The sequence below is a fragment of the Mustelus asterias genome, chromosome 9 (genome assembly GCF_964213995.1).
Source record: "Mustelus asterias chromosome 9, sMusAst1.hap1.1, whole genome shotgun sequence".
Taxonomy (NCBI): domain Eukaryota; kingdom Metazoa; phylum Chordata; class Chondrichthyes; order Carcharhiniformes; family Triakidae; genus Mustelus; species Mustelus asterias.
Window position 1 is genome coordinate 100665588 of NC_135809.1, and position 27569 is coordinate 100693156.

A 27569-nucleotide genomic window follows, 5' to 3' on the forward strand; every position below is an offset into this window, starting at 1 on the left:
TCAAGTGTTAACTTTTTTTTAAAACTCTCAGTTCTTGTCGAACAATGTTTTTGGGTATTTTGTGCGTAAATATGTTTTGAGACCAATATTCTCCTTTTAATGATACAATTGTCATAATCTTGACAGAACTAAAATGAGAAGATGAAAGCTTGCTAGGAGTGGGCTATGCCATAAGTACTCCATTAAGAAAAGACCCACCCCACCACCACCACCATGCAATATGAAGGAAATTCCTACATGTGCATTGAGGTTAAACCTCACTGAAAGATAAAATCGCATGTAGTAATTCTCACTACTGTATGTTGCTAAGGAGCATTGCATATAGAAAACCCATTGATGAAATTGGTGTGATTATTGTGCATATTTTAAATAGTGACCTGGAAAGGAAGGAGAGATGTTCTATCCATAAATGTGCTGGTTCTGGTAATACTACTCTCTTTGTCATCATTTCTAACATATATTTGCGGCCAACATGGAGCCTGTCATCCAATGATCAGAGTCCAAGTTGCATCGCCAGTGATCCAACCACTCATGTGTGTTTTTATAATTCAGGATATATTTCTGAGTGCATTTATATAATGTAGCAATTAAGAATGTAGTGAAAACCTTCAAACAGAAACAAGGATTCACTATCTCAGATACATCAGATGCGCTTCACTCAGATTTTTATATAATTGCATCAATTTTGATGTAACAATTCCCTGCCAGCTATCTTTTATTATTTATATAAAGCACATTGGAGTCTTCTGTCAGTACTTGAAGTATAGTTTTTTGTGGGGTTTTAGTAGCTATTTGGAAGAACAAAATTTGATTTTTGCAGAGTTTAAATGGGGTGAGCATCTGAAATCCTTTAAAGATACATTTATGTGCTAACTTGCAGTGAATATACTGTAGAAAGACCATTTCTTGCATAGCAAAATCAAGCTTTGAATAAATATGTAAAATCAGTGTTGCCAGCCTCGAGCTGTTAGAGGTTGACCTAATTTTTATCCATGCAATGAACTAGCTCAAGTGATTGGTTGACTTATCAGATGAATATGTGTCTCTTGTCATGGCAAAATCAATCTTGCATGTTTTGTTCAAAGCAATAAAAGTCCCCAAAATAATTTATGTATTTTAAAAATCAAATCTTAGTTGTAACAGGATTGGCTTGGCACAGCCTACTGTGTAAATCATGTTTGCATAACGTCTAATTTATAATGTGGAACTTTACTATTGATGAGAAACAAATTAGGACATGCCACTAAAAAATGATGCAATAAAACAGAACACCAATATAGTGTGCATCTGGTGACTGTTTATTTCCAAAATTTCCAGACTTATCTGAATAGACACATGAACAGACCGGGAATAGAGGGATATAAGTGGTTCGACGAGATAGGACAGCGTGATCGACGTTGGCTTCGAGGGCCGAAGGGTCTGTTTCTGTGCTGTATTGTTCTTTGTTCTAATTGCCTCATGATGAGGTTGATTCGAACTTGCAGATCCCTTCCATCACTGCCACTCGTCGGAAGAGAGAGGGTCAGGAGGAGGATTATGTTTTTGTAAAATATGAAATGTAATCCCAAACCACCAACAATGCACCCATTTATGGTTTAACTATGCTGAGTTTGAGGTTAGCCAGTGATTGTAATATTTAAGTGAGGCTCAGTTCCTCCAGTTTCAGGAGCTATTTGAATGCAACAGCTGGGAAGCCTGGCAGCAGGATACAGCAGAAGTGCTCCACCCTGGCCCCTCAAGCAAACCTGTTGTGATCTTTCCCACTCTCCCTTCCATGTAATAGTTCTCTCTCTCTCTCTTTTTCTCTCCAACCGACTCAAGAACACTTCTTCTCTGCTGCCATCAGACTTTGATTTGATTTATTATTGTCACATGTATTAATATACAATGAAAAGTATTGTTTCTTACGCGCTATACAAACAAAGCATACCGTACATAGACTTTTGAATGGATCTACCATACATTAAGCTGATCTTTCTCTCCACCCTGGCTCTGACTGTAACACTACATTCTGCTCCCTTTCCTTTCCTTCTCTATATACTCTATGAACGGTATGTAATGTCAGTATAGCATGCAAGAAACAATACTTTTCACTGTATCCCAATACATGTGACAAATCAAGATCAAATCAATCCTCATCCCATCACACCACCCCCAAGATTGCTTTCCTGCACTGAGCCCATGACACCCCCAATTCAACTCCCAAGCTTTTTCAATTGTTGGGACTATCCTGAATAGTCCTGGCTGCAACCTTCTATCAGAGATTACCCTGCCTGAGAGCCATCCAGCCTTCACTTGGGCTGGCTGCTGGACAGACAACTTTGGCAGGCCCTTTGCATTCCTGGAATTACTGTGTCTCCTGGCCACTGGTTAGTACCAGCGCTCTCTCATTGGCTCCCCATAAATATTGGGGCCAAGCAGCTTCTTACTCAAACTGGTACCAGTGGGAAATTGCACATTTTGTATGATTAGTTGTAGTTCACTGCCATTTTTCTCTTTTGATCTCACACAACCTTAATTTTAATTGCTTAATGCAAAAGTTTCCTGATTGAGAAGTCGGTTATCTTTCTTGTTTTTGTATTCTTTCCATATTAGATTCTTCACAGTCTCCCTCTTTCTTCTTGGTTTAGAAAATTGTAATGTCTTCTTGGTATGTGACATTGTCTCCTTCGGTTTGAGCCTTCCTTTCATTTGATAGAAAGTGCTTCATTGTGGTTTTTGTCTCTTCATTGTGCATGTTTTCAGCATATTGCATGATGTGCAGATTCAAGAATTTGCTATCTGTGCCTATACACTTCCACAGTTTCTGCCTCCAATGTCGAGAAGTTGACAATTCCTCTTTCTGATGACAGCACACTGTTGTACAGTTGAAAGCAGACTTGGGATATTCAGGATTGGGAAATTACTTTCAACCTATGCAGCAGTCCTCTTAGTTGGGATCAATTTGTACTTTGTTCAGCAGGTTGAGTTAAAATTGTTTTAAGGATGAGCTCTATTTACCTTTATTCAGCTTGCTCTGTAATGTCATTTGAACTGGTTTCATTGACTCTAAAATTATTTGCATATGTTAAGTGGGAGCAATCAGTTCACAAGCAAAGTATATGTGTGGTATATGTAGAAATAGGCACATAGGTGACAGAGGAATTCCGTTTTTGGGTTTTACTGAATGTTTTGATCTTGCATAAAATGTTGGGTGGAATTCTCCCATCAGTGGGAAGAATGTCAGGTGACAGGAGAATTCGGCTGGAGATCCAAAAACCAGCTTCATTCTGGAGGGAAATGGCAGCGGGATTTTCCGACACTGCTCACCGTAGAAGATCATGATTCCTGCTGAAGGTTGTTGAGAAACCAATTTGCATCCTACTAATGGGATGCAGATGAAAGCCATGATGTGGAGATGCCGGCGTTGGACTGGGGTAAACACAGTAAGAAGTCTCACAACACCAGGTTAAAGTCCAACAGGTTTATTTGGTAGCACAAGCCACTAGCTTTCGGAGCGCTGCTCCTTCATCAGTTGAGTGGGATTTCAGTTCACAAACGGGGCATATAAAGACACAAACTCAATTTACAAAATAATGGCAAGTCTTTACAGGTCATCAAGTCTTAAAGGTATAGAAAATGTGAGTGGAGAGAGGGTTAAGCACAGGTTAAAGAGATGTGTCTTGTCTCCAGCCGGGACAGTTAGTGAAATTTTGCAAGCCCAGGCAAGTCGTGGGGGTTACAGATAGTGAGACATGAACCCAAGATCTAGGTTGAGGCCCACATTCGGCCTCTGATCTTCGGGTAAGCGTTCTCCAAGGCGGCCTTCATGACACACGACAACGCAGAGTCGCTGAGCAGAGACTGACAGCCACGTTCCGCACACATGAGGACGGCCTCAACCGCGATCACACTATCTATGACCCCCACGACTTGCCTGGGCTTGCAAAATCTCACTAACTGTCCTGGCTGGAGACAATACACACCTCTTTAACCTGTGCTTAACCCTCTCTCCGCTCACATTGTCTGTTTCTTTTAAGAATTGATTACCTGTAAAGACTCGCATTCCAACCGTTATTTTGTAAATTGAGTTTGTGTCTTTATATGCCCTGTTTGAACAGAACTCCCAGTCACCCAGTCCCAGGGGCAGCGCTCCGAAAGCTTGTGGCTTGTGCTACCAAATAAACCTGTTGGACTTTAACCTGGTGTTGTGAGACTTCTTACTATGCAGATGTGTGAGACTTCTTACTATGCAGATGAAGGCCAGACCGGAATCTCCCCACTCCCAAAGTCGATTCTCTGTGAGGCCAGAGTGAAAACACCCAACATCTGGACAACGTGGCATGCAGAAGTTGGGACTTGCCTTTAAGGGCCTTGGTCTGCTCAGGGATATGCGGGAAGAAGATGGAGGCCTCCAGCTACTGGACCCTGCAGCACCAGTGTAGCACAAGGTCAGTGGAGCTTGATTCTCGTAGGTCCTCTCCAGGCGACAAACTCAATCGAGCTTCAGGCCTCCTCCCAGGGACTTTGCAATGTATTAGTTTGTTCGTTGCCAATCTTTTCCCCATGGCAAGATTTCACTATTTTTGCTGTTAAGAATTCAACAGGATTTTTGTACACTTTTTTGACATAACTGCCGATATTATACAATTTTGTATAAATATTCGATGTGTCATGTCACTTTTTTTTGTGTGGCTAAAATCAGATAACCGAATGGAGTATAAAAGTAGGGAAGTCTAACTGAAAATATACAGGGCATAGTTGGGCCACACCTGGAATGCTGCGAGCAGTTTTGGTCCCCTTATCGTGAGTGGCATTGGAGGCAGTCCAGAGAAGCTTCGCTAGGTTGATCCCGGTTATGGAGGGATTTTCTTATGGGGAGACATAGGTTGGGTCTGCAGTCATTGGAGTTTAGAAGAATGAGCGGTTACCTTATTGAGACATATAGGATTCTTGGAGGTTTGTCAGGGAAGATGGCGGAGCAGACACAATGGGCCGAATTGTCTACTTCTACTCTAAGTCTTATGATATTTCGGTCTATTTTCATGGCATGGACATGGATCAGGATGAATATTTAAGTACTGTGGCATTCTTTTCTGAGCAGTGACCTGAAGTGGACCAATTATAATTACCAGGAAAAATGTAATATGTGGCAATTTGGTCCCAACCAGGAGATTATGGTTGGAATAAGTCCCATGGTGAGTGTGGGAACATGGAATGTTTCCCGCTGTGGAGGCTGGTGGGACAACACGCCACATCTTCTGGCCCCTACCTCATTATTTATGCAACTGGGTGTTTTGCATTATATTCCATGGCAGGACAGGCCTGAAGGCACCCAAGATCACTGACTCACTGTTGAAGAAAGGAGGCAGACCTCCTGAAAATGAAGATGGATCTCCAGGAGCACTCTGAGCAGGAAGGTGGAGCCCCTCCAGGACACTGAATCTGGAATGTTCACCTGCAGGTGCCTCCCCCACTCACTTGGGATGTTTCAGGGTCCAGGGTTGCTTTTGGCCTCCTTCCTGAACTCCAGTGGCAGCTCCAAGCATTGTTCAAGTGAGTTCCAACATTTGCATGTCACGTTGATCCAAAGGTGTTTCACACCAGTATGTTTTCCTGCTGGGACCGTGCAGAATTGGGCATGGACAGTTGGGCCATCAACTGCATCCCATTAGTGGGGTGCAAATGAATTTCATGCCAGCCTTCAGTGTGTTTTCCAATCTGCCATGTGAGTATCAACGCAAGATCGCACTGCAAATTCACGGTGACACATAATAGATTTTGGGCTTCTTGCCAAATTCTCTCTCTCTCTTCTCTCTCTCTCTTTCTCTTCCTCCCCCCGCCCCCCCCAAACCACACTCTGGCCTCTACCATTGAACCCGCTGGTGGGGCCTTGGGAGAATTCCACCTGATGGTGAGTTTGAGTGTTACAATGCAGCGAGCATGACAAGCAGATTTCTTAGGGAAGGGAGCACTTGCTGAGAGCCTTCCCCTTCCTCCCTCACCTTCTCCTCCCCTCCTTCCTGCTTCCACCTTCTTTCATTTCATTCCTCTCCCCTTTTATTCCCCCCACCCCACAACTCCCTGCTGCCATCATTCACCTGTGTCCTGCAACCTTGTGACGATACAAGGCCTTGAGTGGGTGTCATGCCAACAGCCTACCCAGTGTCCTTGCCATTCAATAGAGACTCCGAAATAGGGGCTCCGAAAGCTAGTGCTGCCAAATAAACCTGTTGGACTTTAACCTGGTGTTGTGAGACTTCTTACTGTGCTTACCCCAGTTCAACGCTGGCATCTCCACATCATTCAATAGAGATACAGGTCCCAGCTTTCAGTGGGTGGGATTCTCCCCACTCTTCCTTGTTCTTGGGGCAGGCCAGCACTGTCCAGTTAAGTGCTTGTGGCACTTAACACAGCAGGCCTTTCTAAAAGAGGCAATATAAAGCTCTTACCAGCTCTCCAGCCAATGATGAGACCTTCATTCAATACTGCCTTATATTAATTTTCTTATAATTGCAATACATTTAGCATTGTATTTTTAACTCTGTACAAAGATTTAAATATAAGCTTCATGCTTAAAACTAAAAGCTCCCTAATTTATAACATCGGAAAACCTCAAAAGTGCATATGGTAAATGATGTTTTGGTCTGTTCCACCACACCCTCTTCCCATAGGGAAACATCTGTTTTTTTGCTTAATGCACCAGCATAACTGAATAGCTGAGATCAAAGTTCAGTTTGTGGAATGGTAAGTATTTGAAACACCAATTTAATTGTTTAAGAAGTTGTTAAATACTGATATATATTTGCTTTTGACCTCTTTAATTTAACTTACCTAAGCAATATCTGATAGGTCACAAATTACATCCTCTGTGACTAACCAAAGTGCATTGTCCTTTCTTGCCATTCTCCGATCTCTCTGCAGACTTTGACGTAAAAGACCCCTATTGAGGCGGGATTCTGATTTAGAGACATTCAGTCATAATCCCACTGTTGGTAGCTTTGCACCATTGGGTCCTCAGCCAAGCACATACACCAAATGAGCAGGATTACTATTCTAACAACACTTTATCAACAGTAGGGTAAAGCTACTCTGTCTCACGATGGTGTAATCCCAGCTCACGTTCCCTATCAGTGGGTGAATAATCTAACGCTTGGTGAATTCCAATGCCATTTGTCCAGCTCCGTGAGACTGCCCTTTCTTCAGTTCCTCTCTTCATTAATTAGCTATAAAACAAAACTTATGAATACTCTATACCAACAGCTACAATTAACAAGAGAGTTGGAAACAAATACATCTAAGAAGAAAGACTGAGTGAGGAGCACCGTTAAATTTTGTTCTGTTTTGAAAATGATTATATCAGTTGCAACCCGCTTATTTTAGTTTGTTTCAAAATTCAAAAGTAATCAGGAAAATAAAAATATTCGTGCATACTGTACACTAGAATGTATTTAAATTTGAAAGAGGACTGTCAATAAAAGTCCCTGGATGCTTATTTGAACAGAATTCTCAGCAGCCATGTTTTGTAACTGGGAAAGAAAGCAGATTACTAAATTGTTTCCTTAGGTTTTATATACAATTTGGCCTTTTGTTTCAAAATAAAATCCAAAATGGATGGGTGAGAAAAAATGAAGAGCGAGCCCTTCCTCAATATTATACCTAGAAGAAATGTATTGGGCAGGTGTGAGGGGGGAAATTGTTTTATCTACCTGCAGCAATGAAAACATTGTACATTTCCTTGTACATTTATAAAAATAATTCCTGGGGATGGATCTTCCTTAAAAGCATTTTGCAGCTTAACACACATGAACATTCATACAATATTACCTTCTTCCCTCCGTCTGATTTTCATGAGATTTTCTTCTGCAATAATGTTTAATTAGTAAAAGATCCAGCTGGATAATGTTAATTATTAGTTTTTTGCCTGCAGCCACCTGATAAACGTAGAACATTATAGGGCTTTACAGAAAGGTGGTCATTGAATGCAAAACCCCGCCAACTAGTGGCATGAAATCTTGGATGTCAGTGAAATGGCCTCAAACTGTCTCTTTTTAAAGAAGAATTTGTGTGGTGTGGGCCTCATACAGAGCTTATTCAGATGATGTCCAATTGATTGCTACCTTAATGATTTTTTAAAAATGTTCAAATACCTGGTAGGTTGAACAAAAATAACCGCAATGATGCTGGAAATTCTGCATTTTATGCATGTGTATATTTTTATATATGACAGATTTTTCACGTTGATTCTTTTTTGCTTTCCATCTCACCTGTTTTGTTCTTGGCTGGCCATCTCTCAGTTGTTGGAAAAGGCAGCCAGTGGCTCAGATCTTGAAAGTATTGGCAAGTTTTCTCAACGAGTTGAGTGTTTTTGCACCTTTTAAAGAGAATAAGAGCACTGTCTTCACATGTATGGACTAACGTTGCCTCTGCAGAACTAGCTGATCAATGATAGAATTCTGTTTGTAATGCAAGCTGAAGTTTGATGCTCTGGTGAAGTACACTTTCTTCAATTCCAAAAATATGTCAGAATAAATGTAATGTTTGAATTCCTGCTCATCAGTGTCTGCCAAAGTGAATTGGATTCACACTCACTTGGCCTTGGAAAGAGGTATAATGCAGATTCATGAGAATTATACCAGGGCTTAAAGGATTGAGATATAAGGATAGGTTGCATTAATTGGTTTGCATTCTCTTGCATTTACGTGATCAGGTGGTCTAATTGAAGTACTTTAAAATGGGATAAAGAGGTCTGATAGGAACTATTTCCTCTGGTTCAGGGGCTCCAGAACATGGATTCAGACAAGGAGCAATAATCCAATGGAATTTAGGGTCAGTATATCTAATGCACACAGATGTTATACGCCAAATTGCCATACTTTATTGGCAGAAAACAAGTTGCGCAACAACCTGAACTGATAAACCTTGTTTGAAGTGCAAAGTTTACTCAGCAAACAGCTGAATTCTGAGTAACTTCACTGCTAGAAATTGGACTTTGTGATTTTAAAAGGATAAATTAACTTAAGTATAGCTTTACCGTAGAATAATACATTGTGCAAAACATTGTATAATCTTATTATAAAAAAGCAATTAATCAGATTATCTGTTAGCAACACCATGGAAGCTCCACGCTATGAACACATTTTGCTTCAAGTGCAATACAAACTTAAAATGCTGTTTACTTAGGAGTTGTAACCTGAAACTAATGATGCATTGCAATCTGTAAAAACTCCCTGACCAAACACTAATTTAATTCTGACCTAACCATCTATTTTCTTGACAATTAGACTTTATAGTTGTAAAGATACGCCTTTCCATTGAACCAAAATGATACATTGAACATAGTCATGGGTTACTAATCCCTATAAAATAGCTCATCATCTGACTTGCTATGCGCAGCATTCTAGATCTGCTGGAACAGGGGTTCTCAACCAGGTGTCCACATTAAAGACTCAAGTGGTCTGTAATAAGAGTGAGTGGGGAGAAGAAAGAAAGAGAGAGTTGTTACCTTCACCATCCCGACACCATTTGCAAATACTCCACTTCCTGGATTCGTATTGCCTCCACACCTGGTGGTGCCGCTTTAGACTTGGTTTCTACCCACAATGTGTCACTGAGGAGGGGGGGTGCTAGACTGCTCTGTTTTCCCCTCCCCCGGTACCGGCTGCTCTTGCCCTCCCTGGGTGTTGTTTTAGATATTGGGAGCATAAGCTGTGTTATCAGGATATCACCTACTACCATTAATAGCACTCTCTTGTACCTGACACCGGAGAGAATTTTAAAAAATCACCAAAAACATACTTTGACTGAAATTGTTTTTTTAAAATTAAAATAACGCTGAACCAGTTTTGAATAAAAATGATTTGTGTGATAAAATAATTCTAAAACTAAGTAGAAAAGCTGGAGGGGTTGATAGATTTTGAGCTTCTTTTGATAAACAGTAATACTGTTGAATCAGAAGGCAAATTGTTCTGTGATGTGGCACTCGGGCATGCTGGGAGCAGTCGAGCAAGCACCTGAGAAGTGCTGTAGTCACATGGCTGCCTGTGATATGTTAAACATTGGTCGCATGGAGCTCCCACAATCTGTTCATATTCTGTCATAAAAACATAGTAATAATGCCTCAAATGATGCAAATGTTGCCAGAAAAAGATTTAGTACTTTTCAGCCAGTCGTGCACACAAAGACCCCCTGTTTTCCAAAGCGCCTTCCAATCCAACAGGTTTATTTCAGTCTGGTTGTGGAGGGTAGTGCTGTCTTTTTAAACACTGGAAAATGGTGGCCCCATTTAGTTTCACATCAAATAAGTAAAGTGCATAATATATATTTGATTGTACAGCTTATTTTTATGCAGAAAGAATACTTGTGTTATGGGAGAGGGTTTTTCAGGACCAAAATGGTCGAGAGTCCCTGTACTAGATTGTAGATGTATTTCTTTCTTCGCAAACTGATTTTCTCTCAGCTCTCTAGAAAGCACTGATTCTTGGAGAGCTGTGATTGCAAGAGCGCCAGCCGCCATCTTAAGACTTTATTAAGAACCAGTCTTCTTCACCTGTAAGCCTTCACAGTGAGTATTAGAAAGCTATTTGCAATGACTTGACCCAATGTCCAACAGAGCACATTTTCAGTAGAACGGAGATCAGTGGCTAAATGTACCCCACTTCATTTCATAGGCTACGGGCCTGAAGCGGTTTGGTATGGTTTGAGCACTGCTCTTGCTGAGATTAGTTGGCTTAATTCCAACCATTGATCAAGGTTAGAGTGTTCTTCATCTGTATGTGGCAGATCTGGATGGTCCATTTACTTGGGGTATAGGGGAAGCTACATACATCCACGTCCACAGATAAATGCATACACAATAAAACTTAGATTCAAAAGTTATCCTATAGCCCAGTGGTAATTGTATAGTGCTTTGTAATTCCTTGCTTTATGATGATACATCTGTCATTTCTGTGCGTGACATAAGTGCTACAAACAGTGGTGATCTCTAGGGTTTGGTTTTGTTTGTGGCTTATTAACACCATTTTTGTGAAACTGGCATCAGCTCGACTTGTTTGTGGTCCACGGTCGCCACTGCAGCTGGTGGACTGTCTGCTCACAATAGATCCCATATGTGCAGAGACCACATTGTGTTGGAATTTACAGGGTACAAGCCATTTAAATAATGGACTTTGAAACATAACTCCACATTTTCCCCCCTCTTAAAATCCATTTATAGCAGACGAGATCTAACAGCAGGAGGTAAGGATTTGCGTGTGAACTCTGTGTCTACATTCAAATGCAATTTAGTATTGGCAAATGAACTTGAGTTTTGGCAAGACATGTTTTGCCTGTGTAACAAGTAAACTTTATAGTTTAGGTTATTAAATTTGTCTTAAGAGGTTTGTAGCATGCATCTGGAAAGCATAATATCAAAATGTTGTATTATGTTATATAAGGAACTATGTAATTTTGTGTAGTTACTTGATATATGTGTGCATTTTGCTTGAAGACGAGACATATTTCTTACGAGACCATTGCAAAAATAACTGCCCTTGGGATAGCTGAAGTACTGGAAAACCAACTGCCAAGCTTCAGTATTTCCAAACTGGAGGGAGCCATTCTTCAACTTCTCTGTTACTGTGTTCCATTACTGCCTTAATGAGAAGGTCTCTGCCTGGTAAGTGAGCAAATGACTCGACTACATGCAATGTATCAGCATTGGTCCATCTTGTGTGTTTCTGCTATAATTGATGTTAAGAACTTCAGACTGTCTGGATTGTTACTTGAAGTGGCCGAATATTGCAGTGGTAATCCATTTTTCATGAATACCTATTTGAGGTACAAGGTTAGAAATGTCTCGTAAGGAATTTGTATAGTCTTCAAGCAAAATGCGCACACATATATCAAGTAACTACACAAAATTACACAGTTGCTTAGATCACATAATACAACATTTAGAAATTATGCTTTCCAGATGCATGCTGTTAAGATAAATGTAATTTGAAGTTGTTTTTAGGTAGATAGGGGCAATTCAAATTCCACACCATTTATATTATCTGCTTTAAGCTTACCTTGTCCTTCTTTCCACTCATACTTAATTGATCAGCTTATTATAATATATTCCTCCGAAATGAACAGACGGCCTTATTGGCCAGAATGAGCATCTCATGAGCAAACCATTCCTAGTAATTACCAGAGGAGCACAATATTGTGGGAGGAAGGAAGAGTTTTGGCTTCAGGCCAAATGCAAAACAAACATTTGGTGAAGAGTGAAAAGTCAGTGTGCAGCACAAAGAATTTTCATTTAGATAGTGCCCTTCACAGTAACTTCATTGCGGTGTTAATGTAAGCCTACATGTGACTATTAAAGTTTATTTATTACTCCCACCTTGACTGCATAATCTAGGCTAGTTCTTCAGTGTGGAACAGAGAACTGAATGTTTGGAGGTTTCATCTTTTGGATGCAATCTCATCTGATCCTATGACCATATTTGTAGTAGAGCAAGGCGCTCCACTGGTGTGCTGGCCTATTTTTATCGTGCCATCAACGCTCGTTAGACCTGCTAACTGGAAACCTACCTCATGACTCTTTGTGGGACTTCACTGGGCACAAATTGGCTGCTCTGTGTGGCTGCATTACATAAGTAACTAACTGTAATATTTTCGCCCAGTGATATGAAGACCATAAGACCATAAGACATAGGAGCGGAAGTAAGGCCATTTGGCCCATCGAGTCCACTCCACCATTCAATCATGGTTGATTTCAACTCCATTTACCCGCTCTCTCCCCATAGCCCTTAATTCCTCGAGAAATCAGTGGTGTCCCGCAGGGTTCAGTGTTGGGGCCACAGCTGTTCTCTTTATATATTAACGATCTAGATGACGGGACTGGGGGCATTCTGGCCAAGTTTGCCGATGATACAAAGATAGGTGGAGGGGCAGGTAGTATTGAGGAGGTGGGGAGGCTGCAGAAAGATTTAGACAGTTTAGGAGAGCGGTCCAAGAAGTGGCTGATGAAATTCAACGTGGGCAAGTGCGAGGTCTTGCACTTTGGAAAAAAGAATAGAGGCATGGACTATTTTCTAAACGGTGACAAAATTCATAATGCTAAAGTGCAAAGGGACTTGGGAGTCCTAGTCCAGGATTCTCTAAAGGTAAACTTGCAGGTTGAGTCCGTAATTAAGAAAGCAAATGTAATGTTGTCATTTATCTCAAGAGGCTTGGAATACAAAAGCAGGGATGTACTTCTGAGGCTTTATAAAGCACTGGTTAGGCCCCATTTGGAGTACTGTGAGCAATTTTGGGCCCCACACCTCAGGAAGGACATACTGGTACTGGAGCGGGTCCAGCGGAGATTCACACGGATGATCCCGGGAATGGTAGGCCTGACATACGATGAACGTCTGAGGATCGTGGGATTGTATTCATTGGAGTTTAGGAGGTTGAGGGGAGATCTAATAGAAACTTACAAGATAATGAACGGCTTAGATAGGATGGACGTAGGGAAGTTGTTTCCATTAGCAGGGGAGACTAGAACGCGGGGGCACAGCCTTAGAATAAAAGGGAGTCACTTTAGAACAGAGATGAGGAGAAATTTCTTCAGCCAGAGAGTGGTAGGTCTGTGGAACTCATTGCCACAGAGGGCTGTGGAGGCCGAGACGTTGAGCGTCTTCAAGACAGAAATTGATAAATTCTTGATTTCTCGAGGAATTAAGGGCTATGGGGAGAGAGCGGGTAAATGGAGTTGAAATCAACCATGATTGAATGGTGGAGTGGACTCGATGGGCCAAATGGCCTTACTTCCGCTCCTATGTCTTATGGTCTTATGGTCTTCATATCACTGGGCGAAAATATTACAGTTAGTTACTTATGTAATGCAGCCACACAGAGCAGCCAATTTGTGCCCAGTGAAGTCCCACAAAGAGTCATGAGGTAGGTTTCCAGTTAGCAGGTCTAACGAGCGTTGATGGCACGATAAAAATAGGCCAGCACACCAGTGGAGCGCCTTGCTCTACTACAAATATGGTCATAGGAACAGATGAGATTGCATCCAAAAGATGAAACCTCCAAACATTCAGTTCTCTGTTCCACACTGAAGAACTAGCCTAGATTATGCACTCAAGGTGGGAGTAATAAATAAACTTTAATAGTCACATGTAGGCTTACATTAACACCGCAATGAAGTTACTGTGAAAATCCCCTATCACAACTAAGCTAAACTAACATTTTTGTTTGAAAGTTGTAAAGGGTGAGAGAGATGATAAGAATTAGCAAGTGCTGGTTCACCATAGTCGGGTTCAGATTTTATGAAATTACTGATTGTGCGGCCTATTATCTCTGACTAGATTTTGTTTACACAAACTAATTTAATTTCGTACAAAATTAAGGTGTGCACGAAAGAAAATAAACAGATGTGTTGCGAAAATGATGCAAATGTTTTTGGATCTTGAGTGGATTGCAGAAGAAATTTGCTGTGCTGAACCTGAAACTCTCATCTTCACTGCGTTCAGAGGTCCAGACCAGCAACTAATACAATAAATTGTCATAATGAGATATAATAAACTCCAAGTGCACCAACATTACTGTTACAAACTCCGATGTATTGTACAGAATGTGGCAAGCTCTTAAGGAAATTAAACAACTGACAGTGGGTTTTGTGCTGACAAGTTAAATTTGTAATGCAGTGAAATTTTGGCTGAATCTATTTCAAAGAGATTTTTCCAGAAGGGTTCTTGGCACAATGAAGAATAGTATTTGGATCAAACTGTGAGTTGCAAATAGTTTGTTTTAGGGCTATATCGTATTAGAGCTTCTCGCAGGGCTGGGGGAATTTTTCTTTTGTTGTTTTGGCATTGATCCTTCTTTTTCTTCAAATGTAAGCACACTTCAGCTCTTCATTTTTGTTGCAAGATGTGCTTTATGCTGTTTTTACAAGTCCTGCACAAGTCTTGTGTAATGAACGATTTTTAAAATCTTGTGCGGTAATAATCCGCTGCGAGAAATCGAGGTTCGGTGACAGGTGCTGGTGTGTGGCTGCACGATCACAGCTGGTGATGTGATTGACAGTCTCAAGTGTTACAGTGGATATATCATTGGCTGTGAACATAGAGTCGGACACTAGCATCTTGCTTGCGCAACAAGGTTCTGAAGAATGACGCACAATAAATTGCACCAGTTTGTACTGAGAATAAAATCTTTAGTGACAGCGAAATAATAGTGAGGTTGTAATGTAGCTGTGATACTTGAGACATAATTCAAAATATGCCAGAGTCTTCAAGTTTGTTCTCTGTTTTCAGTACATCATATTACTCAGTTACAGTATCTATTTCTATTCTCTTCGGTGGCCGGTTTGCCTCCACTTATTATTCTTCTGATCCGTAACATCGTAAGAAGTAGGAGTCAGCCACTTGGCCCTACAAGTCTGCCCAGCTATTCAGTACAATCATAGCTAATCTGACTGGCGTTACTCCACTTTTCTACCCCTCCCACTCTCCCATAACCTTGACTCTCCATGTCAAAATCTGTCTAGCTCTGCCTTGAATGTATTCAATGCTACTGTTCCGGAAGGAGAGAGTTCCAAAGCTTAATGACCTTCTGAGAGAAGCAATTACTCCTCACCTCTGTCTTAAATGGAATCCATGATGTGGAGATGCCGGTGTTGGACTGGGGTAAACACAGTAAGAAGTCTAACAACACCAGGTTAAAGTCCAACAGGTGTATTTGGTACCAAAAGCCAGTGGCTTTTGCTACCAAATAAACCTGTTGGACTTTAACCTGGTGTTGTTAGACTTCTTACTGTGTTGAATGGAATCCCCCATATTTTTAAACTATACCCCCAAGTTTCAGATTCCCCTATAAGGGGAAATAGCCTCTCTGTCTACCCTGTCAATCCCCCTCAGAATCTTATGTTTCAAAAGATCATGACTCTCTCTCTAAACTCCAAAGGATACAAGCCCAAACCGTTCAACCTGGGCTCCGAAGACCATGTTTTGATCCCAGTGAACCATCTCTGAACTGCTTCCAATGCAATCATGTCCCTTAAAAAAGGACACCAAAAGTGTACACAGTACTCGAGGTGCAGTCTCACAATGCCCTGTACAGTTGCACCACTACATCAAGACACTACATCTACTGGTTCCCCTTCATCCACCTTGCTTATTACATCCTCAAAGAACACTAAGTTTGTCAAACATGATTTCCCTTTCACAAAACTATGTTGACATGTACTATTATAATTTGTATTATACCTTTCTAAATACTCTGCTGCTGCCTCCATATTAATGGATTTTCATATTTTCCAAATGATAGATGTTAAACTAGCTGATCTATAGTTTCCTGTTTTCTGTCCCCCCCCCCCCCTCCCCCCCCACCCCTTTTCTTAAATAGTGTTGTTATATTTGTTGTTTCTAATTCACTGGGACCTTTCCAAGGATCAAGGGAATTTTGTAAATTCCAACCAATGTATTCACTGCCTCTGCAGCCATAATTGGCTAGAAAGAAAGATATTTCAAATTAGGCTTTGCGTATTTCTCTCATTTACTTCACCCTCTTCAAATGCCCTGTTTCCATTTCCAAATAGAAATATAGTGTAGAACTAATGATATTCCCAAACTTAACTGTACCGGACAAGTCGTTCTTGGCTGTTCCACAATCTACAACCATTGTTCACAAGTGAATAGTCATTTTAAATCAAACAAAAGAAGTTAAGTTAATTTTAGGTAACTTGAACGGTCAGTGTTAAATCTTGCAGAATCAGAGTACTTTAACAAAAACCATCTTAAATCATTGCTTGGATGTTTAATGTAATCACATTTCTTTTTCTTTGAGTGTAAACAAAGTATGTTCAGTTTCCTTTAATCAAGATAGTAAAACTATATTCAAATTTAGTTTCCACTATACAAGTAATTTTTAAACCACTTTTATACTTGAGGAAATGGAATTTGAACAAACTTCCTCACATTCAGGAAGTGATCTAATTGATATTGGTGTGTTTCCTCCAGCTGGTGTGAATCCTGTGCTGTCTGGACAGGAAAGTGTGCAAGTGTAATATTTGTGAGGGAGAAGTCAGTTTTGTTCTTTTTTTTAAAAGCATGTTAACGAGCTAACTGGACTAACGATCACTTACCATTTTCACAGTGGTACATTCTGTCCTTGTGTTTAAATTTTATTTCTAATTTGCTATGTCCATAATTATAATGGAAACTCTCTTTGTAAACCTGGTGCCCTGTAATTGCACGTTCTGCTAGTGACATTGGCAATGGGAGGAAAGGGGAATGCAAAGGAGGGAGGATAGAGATGGGAAGTACGAAGGAGAGAATGTCAAAGTTGAATGGGCAGTAGGAGTTGACAAAGTGGCCAGGGGCATTTTATATTCCACTCTCTCCTCACCTCAATCAGGATTAAGTAGGATTCATTCTCGAAGCTTAAGTGATGAATCAAGATGCAAACCAAGCTGGCAGAAAAGGCTGTTCCCCCAGAGAATTGTGCAGTTAGTGTGGCAAGCTTATGTAGGCAAAAGACATTAGAAATGTGGAGGTAGGAAATTACAACAAAATATTGATGTGAAAAGTGTGCTTAAAAACGTGGAAAGAAATCAAGTGGTGCAAAGAGTATATTGAAATTTAAGATATTTAGTGATTTTTTTTTAAATAGGGAAAACACACTGATTTTCTGCCCATTTATTATAAGAGAAAATTTGCCCACAAACGCTTTCAAGGCAGAAACACATAGAATGGTGAATAATAATGGAAGCAGTCGGGGCTAAGTGAGGATGCAAATAGAGCAGCTATAGAGTCAGATAACACAGCTGACAGCCGGTTATTGATGGCTGAAGTCTGGTGGTTTAACAATACTACCAGATCCTATTTCTCACCAGTCCTGCTGGACCCTAGAATTCCAGACTTCCAATTCCAGGTCTTTCGACGACTCTTGGTATTCGCAAACATACAGACTGCATTTTCAGTACTTTGTGATCTCCGAGCTAGTTCCAGTGACTCCAAACATTGTCATTATTTTCAACTTTCCCAGGTCCCAACACTTGCCGCAATGCTGCCAGATTCTCTAATTCCTCCAGCAATCATGGGGTCTCGTCCCAGTGTTCCCGCACCCTAAGACAACTCTGACTTTTGGTTGGTCACTGTCTCTGATACTACCGTCCTTCTAAAAACTCTAATTTACTCTCAATTACGCCATGGATGATCACTCATTTGTGCAGAAGTATTTGTAGGGTAAAGTAAAATATTTATTAATATAATAAAAAAGGAAAATAAAATAAGCCATAAAAATATATGCACCAACAATTCACATAAAATACTTGCTTTGAACTCGGTACTTTGCATATTGATGCTTGGTGTTTTTCACATTCTCAGGCCAAAATGCATTGGAGGTGGGTTAAATCCCATTGGGATATTTGGGCTTGGACAGCCAAAGGGCCTGTTCCTGTGCTGTACTTTGTTGTTCTTTGTTCTTATTCACTGTTTTACTTTCTGAACTTCAGTGGCCATGCCGATAAACATTTTACCCTCCAGTTCCTTCTAGCTTTGGCTCACTATCCCTTTTAATGAAGATCACATTTCAGCCTCCATGTTCTTGACTTGCATGATGGAGTCCAGTTGTAATTAGTCTGAATTGGACCAGCTTTCTAGCATCAGATTATTGCAACTTCTTTCTGATAAGAGTCCTTCAACCTGAAATGCTGGGCGGAATCCTCCTGTTTTCACTCCAAGTGCTCCCACTGGCATGAAAATGGAGGGATTTTGTGCTGACGCTGGCAGCGCCTGTCACCCACCTGATGGTTGCAAATTTATGCATCCCACGATGGGCAGCATGGTGGCACAGTGGTTAGCACTGCTGCTTCACAGTGCCAGGGACCCGGGTTCGATTTCTGGCTTGGGTCAGTGTTTGTGTGGAGTCTGCACGTTCTCCCCGTGTCTGCATGGGTTTCTTCCAGGTGCTCTGGATCCTCCCATAGTCTGAAAAATGTGCGGATTAGGTTGATTGGCCATGCTAAATTCTCCCTCCGTGTACCCGAACAGGCGTCAGAGTGTGATGACTGAGGGATTTTTACAGTGACTTCATTGCACTGTTAATGTAAGCCTACTTGTGACTAATAAATAAACTTTACTTTACTTTATGTGCACTGGCCAGCCCCACTGTTCAGGCATCAGGGTGCCTTTGTTAAAGGGCACCCCGATCTTCACGTTTGTGGTCTGGGAAACCCGTGGCATGGGGGTGCTCGACTACCTGCCAGAGAAATCCAACCATCATCTCAGTCTGTGTGGAATGATGACGATGATGCAAAGCTACCAAGGTTTGTTCCTGGGGAATAAACCTGGTGGAGAGGGCAGCTTTCCTTTCTCACCAGGGCATGGGTGGGGATATTATATTTTGATGCTAAGGTAAAGGGAGAATTATTGAAATATAATAAGCAAATAATGTTAACTGTATCTCTCAGATGGTGTTAAAAGATTGAATTGTATTCAAGGTTTCTGTTTGGAGGGTATGACAATTGTTGCAGAGCCACCCAGTGGTGATGTATGGAAATTTGAGGCTGCAAAGATTGCCTCAGGACATAAGCTGTAGCCAACCATCTTCACAGCAATGCCTTTAGGCATTGCAGGCATAGAATAGACTCTGATATATACAGAGTTTTGGACAGTAGTTCTATTTTTTGATTCATCTTAAGGGTAGCACTTAAAAATGCTAATTTTTGATGGCAGATGTTTGCCAATTTCAAACTAACTTGCAATAATGCTCATTCCATCACACTCATGCCCTTCCGACAATGGGGCAACCATAAAGAACGTTGCTCCCGCTTCAGAGAACAAAAACTGAGGAAATTTAGGAAAGCAATGATACATTGGCACAGCTATTTTCAGAATCTTAAATCGCTAATTTATAATCCAATGGCGTTGGAACTAATGTATTTGTTGTTATATTTGTAATTGACTTAAAGCTTCCAAATCAGCTTCAAGTTTTAAATAATATGTGATCTTTACTGCTTGTGTAGTTTGTTTTCAATTTAATTAATTACTCAATTAACTTTAATGAATCATTGCAGGACAGCTAAAACATCCAATCTAAGGTTCTTGATTATCTAGGTTGGAGAATGAAATATTCAACCAAGCGCACATAGTTCAGAGGTTTTAAAAGTGAAATGTTTATTTTAAATGCTCCTAAACTGTCTGCTCAGCAAATTGAAGTGATGGTGAGCAAACCAGAGAAACACTGATCTTAGTTTTTGAGGCTGATGCTTAATCTCCAAGTGAGCCAATGCTTTTGATATCTCTCATTTCTTGGATGTAAATTTTATGTAATTGAGAACTGTTTGTATTTAATAGAATTGACTCGTTACTAATGGTTCACGTTTACAACCAGTTAGAATTTAAAACTGCTCTTTAAAAGGAAACTTTAACCTAGTAAAGCTCCCTTTCTCCCATGTGTTAGCGCTGACCCAGTAATGATATCATGGAGAGCCTCGTGACCAAACTGAGTCCTGTTCTCATCCAGAGTTCATGGTCTTCACACTTCTCAGCAGCAAGCTCTGAAAAGCAAAATGATGGGAGAAAGGGAGCTTTACTAGGTTAAAGTTTCCTTTTAAAGAGTAGTTTTAAATTCTAACTGGTTGTAAACGTGAACCATTAGTAACGAGTCAATTCTATTAAATACAAACAGTTCTCAATTACATAAAATTTACATCCAAGAAATGAGCCATTTAGCTCTGTAGGTCTATGGTAGTATATGTCCTCCACACAAGCCCCATCCCACCTTCTCTTAACTTACCTAACAGCATATCTTTCTTTTCTTTCACATGTGCTTAATTAACTTGCCCTTAAAAGCATCTATCATGTTTGCTTCAAACACACTGTATACTGGCCTTTTCCACATCCTCACAACTGAGTGAAAAATTTCCTAATGACTAATATTTATGTTCTCTAGTTTTGGATTCCCCACGAGAATGGACACTGGATGTAGATGAGGTATGGTTGAGAATCCTTACTGCCAAACCAGCATCGCACTTCTTCCCCCATCGAAAGCCTTCATGATTTTAAAACCCTTTGATCATGTCGCCTTTCAAATCTTTGCTCTAGTAAAGAACCCCATCTTGTTCAGTGCTTTTTCTTTCATTGTGCCCTCTCAGTTCTGGTATCATCCTTGGAAAACGTTTTTACACTTTCTGCATTCTTTTTGTAGTGTGGAGACCAGAACTATTCACACTGTTCCAAACATCATAGAACCAAGGTTCCACATTAGTTCATCACATTTAACATTCATAATTTTAATAGCATGATATTAAAGAATTTGAACTGATATTCTATACATACCTAACCCAACAACAGCTTGCATTTATACTGTGCCTTCAATGGAGTAAACAATCTGAAATTACTTCACAAGCACTATCAAACAACATGTGCCAGAATCCAGGAGCATAATACCAGTCATTGCAAGTGAAGAAAATCTGCCTGACAAAATGCCTATTTTCCATTCCCTCTGAGCTGGCCTCAACACAAAGATTTTAGTCCTGTCCCTTCCAGAGTCTCAGGATGGTACATTACGCTTGTCCAAACAGGTACTTACAAATTAAATGGTAGTACATGAATTACATTCTTAGAGATTTGCTAGGCCTTAAGCAAACTGGAACTTGCAACTGTTTCAGTCAAAGCATTTTTCATGTTTTTGCCCCTGCGGGCTGGGAGAACATTGTGTGCACATGCATTCCCTCAGTTGGTACTTCCCAATGAGCACAGGTGTCTGTAATCAACAAGTTTAATTATTCTTCCTCTTACTCAAGGAGCTGTCTAACAAGACGATAACACTATCTGGAACTGTCATTGCGCACATTTCCAGAGGGGATGTTGTATCTGTGATTTTTTTTTAATCTATAGTATCTGTTTTGAGTGTGAATTTGTTACATGGTGGAAGCAGAAATTAGTAAAGCAATCTGCACTTGGAATAACATGGATCAGCTGGCCCAATATATTGCAATACATTCTTTGTAGGAATTGTTATCTCTCCATTATAGCGACCACATTAAAACCAAAATCTTCAGTGATTATATCCTGTGAAAGATTGGGCTAAACTTCAGCACGCAAAAATGAGTGCGTTTGGTCAGATCAGATGTTAAAATTTTAAAAAATCTGAAACTTGACTCCAGTGAAGATAGAGCAAGGAGGTGGGTTGTCAATTTGAATATTTTACAGAGGCTGTCGGTCATTGATGTAACCTGCTTTTGGAGGTTTTACTGTGAACGACCGAGTACTCAAGTCCTGGGGTATCAGGCAGCTGAAGTGAGGTGAGAACAGCTTTGGGCAGAAAGTGAGTGCCTTCACAGCATTGCTTGTGGGCCAGGAAGACCAGGAGCGAATGCACGCACACACGCTCGGGGTCATTTTTTACCTGGTTCTATGTCCTACTCCTGCAATATATTCCCCACCTGACTGGAAGTCAAACCTTTCTGGTAGGGATGATGTGGAGATGCTGGCTTTGGACTGGGTTGGGTACAGTAAGAAGTCTCGCACCACTGGGTTAAAGCCCAACAGGTTCATTTGGTATCATGAGTTTTCGGAGCGCCGCTCCTTCATCAGGTGAGTGGAGAGTTGGGTTCACAAACAGGACCCAACTGACACAGACTCAATTGCAAGATAATGGTTGGAATGCGAGTCTTTACAGGTAATCAAGTCTTTACAGATACAGACAATGCGAGTGGAGAGAGGGATAAGCAGAGGTTAAAGAGGTGTGAATTGTCTCAGGCCAGGACAGTTAGTAAGATTTTGCAAGCCCAGGCAAATCATGGGAGTTACGGGTAGTGTGAACCCAAGATCCCTGTTGAGGCCGTCCTCGTGTGCGGAACTTGGCTATCTGGTAGGGGGACTTGAAGACAGAGAAATTGTTATAACTTCACAGCATGCAGGGAAACATGGATCGCTGTCTGAAAGTCTGTGCCATACTGCCTCCCCCACCTGCTGCCCCACATAACCTGCTAATATCCAGCCTTTGTTCTCTGTCGAGAAATTCATGACGGCGTACATATAGATTGCTTATAGAACTTGTCATCTTATTCCAGTACACATTTTTCTCTACACACTTCCTCACACGCATGCACAGCACCATGCCACACTTTAATATCTGTGTGCCATTCCCACACTCATATCTGAATAATGGAGATCACTTGCTAAGAAAAATCTTGCTGCCATAAAGAAAAATGCCAGATCAACCTGAAAAATTTAACAGACTCAAATCCAAAGTTAAAAGTCATTTTCACATACGCTCCACATAAAAATGCAGCTGATCCCTCTTGGAGCATGACTTGGTATCAGCCCAGAACATACCTGACATTCATTGCTCATTTCATATGGGCAAACTGAGGGCACTGAACATTCCTGCAGAGAAAACCGAGAGTGGGTGCCAAGGTTTGTTTCTGTGTTGTTGAAGAACTTGGACTTGCATAACGCATTTTTTTGATCTCAAGATATCTAAAAGCCAGTTAAATACTTTTGAAGTGGCATCATCCTTGTTATGTAGAGAAACATGGCAGCCAATTTACACACACTAATGTCCCACAAAAGCAACGAGATATAGGGTGTGATCTACCTACCGTTCACGCCATGTTCCTCGCTGCAGCAAGGTCAGAGGATTTGGCGGTCAGCCAAATCTCCATTCACTGCAGCGGGTTTGGAAAATTCTGCCGGTGTGAATGGTGGTAAGACTCTGGTCAGTCGGTTTTTGTCTTGCTCATCGAGGGATAAAAATTGGCCAGGATGCCAGATGGCCTCTACTGCTTGTCAGATAGGATCTTTTATGTTCACCTGAAAGGGCAGGTGAGTCTTTTGGATGACATGTTAAATTGGGGCCCAAAATTCAACATAATTTTGTTGAATTAATTACCATGGAAACAATACTTGGGTCATAGTCTTTTCTTATATACCATGGCAACAACTTTGAGGGGGAAGGAAAAAGACATGTAGAAACTTCATAGCCTTGTCACTTTTAAATTTATGGTTTCTGTCTTGGAACAGGAATCTTGGAAATTCTTCAGATATGTTCAGATATCTTAATATTCTCGATGAGTTCTTACAGGGGTATTTTATCTGAGTGTCTGTGATATGTTTTGGCTTGTACTACAGTGCTTTCTGACCTGATCTGTAGTGGCTCCCAGTTAAGCAATGTCTCAACTAAGAATTCTCATCCTTGCTTTCAAATCCTACCATCGACTCGCTCCTCTCTGTTTAATCACCTCCCAAGATAACTGCATTCCTCTAATCTTGCCTTTTTTGCGTCCCCGGTCTTAATTGCTCCACTTTTGGTGGGCTGCCTTCTGTTTTAAATTCTAAACCCTGGAGAGAGGGTGTGAGGTGGGGTGGGGGGAAGAAAGAAAGAGAAAACTGTGTGGGGGGGGGGGGTGGAAGAGAGATGGAGGAGACAGGGTTGGGGGGGGCGGGGGAAGAGAGAGGGAAGGAAGAGACTGTGTGTGAGGGCAGTGTGTCCATACACACCCAGTATCAGGGTTCTCCTTCACCCTCACCTCAGACATGATACAATTTTTCCGTCCCGCCTGCCACTGGAATTGCAGCGTGGGACTTGGACCATGCAAAGGTCCATTGACCTCGGGAGGGGTTTTGGAGCGAGCGCGGTCAGAAAATCCCGCCCACACTGTCATGCGCTCTCATCTACCCTGACAGTGGCTGAGGATACTTGAGTGCGCACCCTGAGACTAAGAGTGAGATAGACAGACATGCACTCACCCTGTTACACTCATACTCACCTTTATTGAGTGCTCTTTAGTTTTGCTCAGCAAGTTTCTTTTCTTTTCATAACTTTTTAAAAAATTAATGTAAAATGTTGCACCGAACTTAATCGTTCTGAAATTTGCTCATCAGCCCCTGCAGTGAGAAAAACATCCCCCCCCGCCCCCCCCCCCCCCCCCCCCCCCACACACACACACACACACACACACACACAACCCTTCCCCAGGTGAAGAGGTTGAATAAGCCTGAGCTAAAGCCTTAGGCTTCCCAGATGAACACTGTAAAATGTTATTTGATATATTTCAAGTACACAAAATGCAACTATATAAGCAAGTTAATTATTTTCTTATAAACCTTTAATTTCTTCATGCCTTTATTATGTTCAGAAACTTGCTTGCGATGTTAAAGTTTTTCAATGCAGTGTGGAGCCAGGTTAGGAACTAAAGCATTTCTTATTGTGATGTGGTGAAGAGGAATTTTAACTGCTCGAAAGCATGTTCACTTGTTTTCAACTGATTTGTCACTGGTATTATTAATATAATTTATGAATGTGAATTTGAACCAATCTGGTGCAAGTATCACAGGCCTTTGCAATTTTAGTGTGATGCACATAAAGTACAGCCACAGATGTGCAATGTATTTTTTAATTCCTTTGATGCTTGTTTATCAGAAGCCTGTCTGTTCCTATGCTTGTGATAACAATAGTGTTTCATCAAGAATACCTTTTGATCTTATTTCTTCAAAGTGAGGACACTTGGACCACATCTGATGGAAGAAAATACTGCTTTGCACTTTTCAGACTGTATTCTTGTGAAGCGCCTGGTGTGTTTTGCCACGCTAAAGGTGCTTTATAAATGCAAGTTGCTGTTTTGGTATTCTGATAAGGTTTACTTGGATTCCAAAGTTGGTACCTGAGCATGTTTGATGGGCATTTTAATATTTGGCCATCATCATAGCTGTGGGAAAGATGCTTTTAAAGAAAGCAGTTGGGATGTTTGACTAGGTTACAGTAAGTCAAATGTCTAGAATAGCAGTACTGTAAGTGTATATATTTTCTTTTGTTAGGGATGGCATGGTGGCACAGTGGTTAGCACTACTACCTCACAGCGCAAGGGACCCAGGTTCAATTCTGGCCTTGGGTCACTGTCTGCGTGGGGTTTGCACGTTTTCTCCGTGTCTGCGTGATTTTACTCCAGGTGCTCTGGTTTCCTCCCACAGTCCAAAGAAGTGTAAGCTATGTTGATCATGGTTAGACTTGTTTTGGTTCAAACTCATCCCCTTCTCCTTGGTTGGACTCTGTTTCACATTTATAAATATCTCTCTTCTCAGCTGTTATCCTACAGGTCAGCTTTCGGATGCTGCTGAGGATGTCAAACTATTTATTTCTGGATTTTATTAATAGTTTTCTTTCCAAAACTGAAAATGATCACGTAAAAGAACGTGTTTTTCTAAAAGATACAAGTCAGATTGGAGAGGATAACATACAAGTTTCTGCTCAGAATGCTGTCATAAAATAGTTTGGCACTGTGCAAATGGCTGCTTGGTATTTAGCTGTAAGGCAGGTCTTCCCCACCATCACTATTTGTATCTTCTCTAAGCTGGACATTTTTTACTTTTTTAAACAGGTGATCAATGTGGATGGAACTGGCCGTAGGACACTTGTGGAAGATAAACTTCCTCACATATTTGGATTCACTTTGTTGGGTGATTATATCTACTGGACAGACTGGCAAAGGCGAAGCATTGAACGTGTTCATAAGCACCGTGCAGAGAGAGAAATCATCATTGATCAGCTACCCGATCTTATGGGACTGAAAGCAACAAGAGTAACAAAAGCATTTGGTACGTTATCTTGAAGGATGCGAAAGAACTATTAGTCAGGGTTCCCTCCTGTTATTGCTGACCCATTTTCCAAATGGCAAGGAAGAGTTTTTTTTAATTATTTTGTGCGATGCGGGCATCGCTGACGAGGCCAACATTTGTTGCCTATCCTTAATTGCCCTTGAACTGAGTGGCTTGCCACACCATTTTACAGGACATTTAAGAGTCAACCAGCATGAAGTGCATATTCAGGAGAGGAGCAAAACCAAATAGTTAACTTTTGCCTAATTATTTCCTGTGCAGTGTCCAATCTGTAGAGTGCATCATCAATATGTTAATGAGTGGACTTCACATATAGGGAGATGTCTGCTTCTCATGACAGTGCATATCTGTGAGCAGTACTATCTCCACTCAACAGGACTGCAATATTTAGAGTCATAGAGGTTTACAGGAAACAGGCCCTTCGGCCCAACTTGTTCATGTCGTCCTTTTTTTAAAAACCTCTAAGCTAATCCCAATTGCCCGCATTTGGCCCATATCCCTCTATACCCATCTTACCCATGTAACTATCTAAATGCTTTTTAAAAGATAAAATTGTACCCGCCTCTACTACTACCTCTGGCAGCTTGTTCCAGACACTCACCACCCTCTGTGAAAAAATTGCCCCTCTGGACACTTTTATATCTCTCCACTCTCACCTTAAACCTATGTCCTCTAGTTTTAGACTCCCCTGCCTTTGGGAAAAGATATTGACTATCTAGCTGATCTATGCCCTCATTATTTTATAGACCTCTATAAGATCACCCCTCAGCCTCCTACGCTCCAGAGAAAAAAGTCCTAGTCTATCCAACCTCTCCTTATAACTCAATCCATCAAGTCCCAGTAGCATCCTAGTAAATCTCTTCTGCACTCTTTCTAGTTTAATAATATCCTTTCTATAATAGGGTGACCAGAATTGCACACAGTATTCCAAGTGTGGCCTGACCAATGTCTTGTACAACTTCAACAAGATGTCCCAACTCCTGTATTCAATGCTCTGACCGATGA

The 27569-nt window shown here is 41.0% G+C and overlaps 1 protein-coding gene across 2 annotated transcripts in view; it reads left to right on the forward strand.

Moving 5' to 3' along the window:
• The window catches only part of LOC144498874 (low-density lipoprotein receptor-related protein 5-like), a 172970-nt gene that overhangs the window by 107919 nt on the left and 37482 nt on the right, over positions 1–27569 (forward strand). For both annotated transcript variants that reach the window (XM_078220687.1, XM_078220686.1), the window contains exon 8: positions 26327–26543. In XM_078220687.1, coding sequence (XP_078076813.1) covers positions 26327–26543 — 217 coding nt within the window. The remainder of the gene's footprint in view (positions 1–26326; positions 26544–27569) is intronic.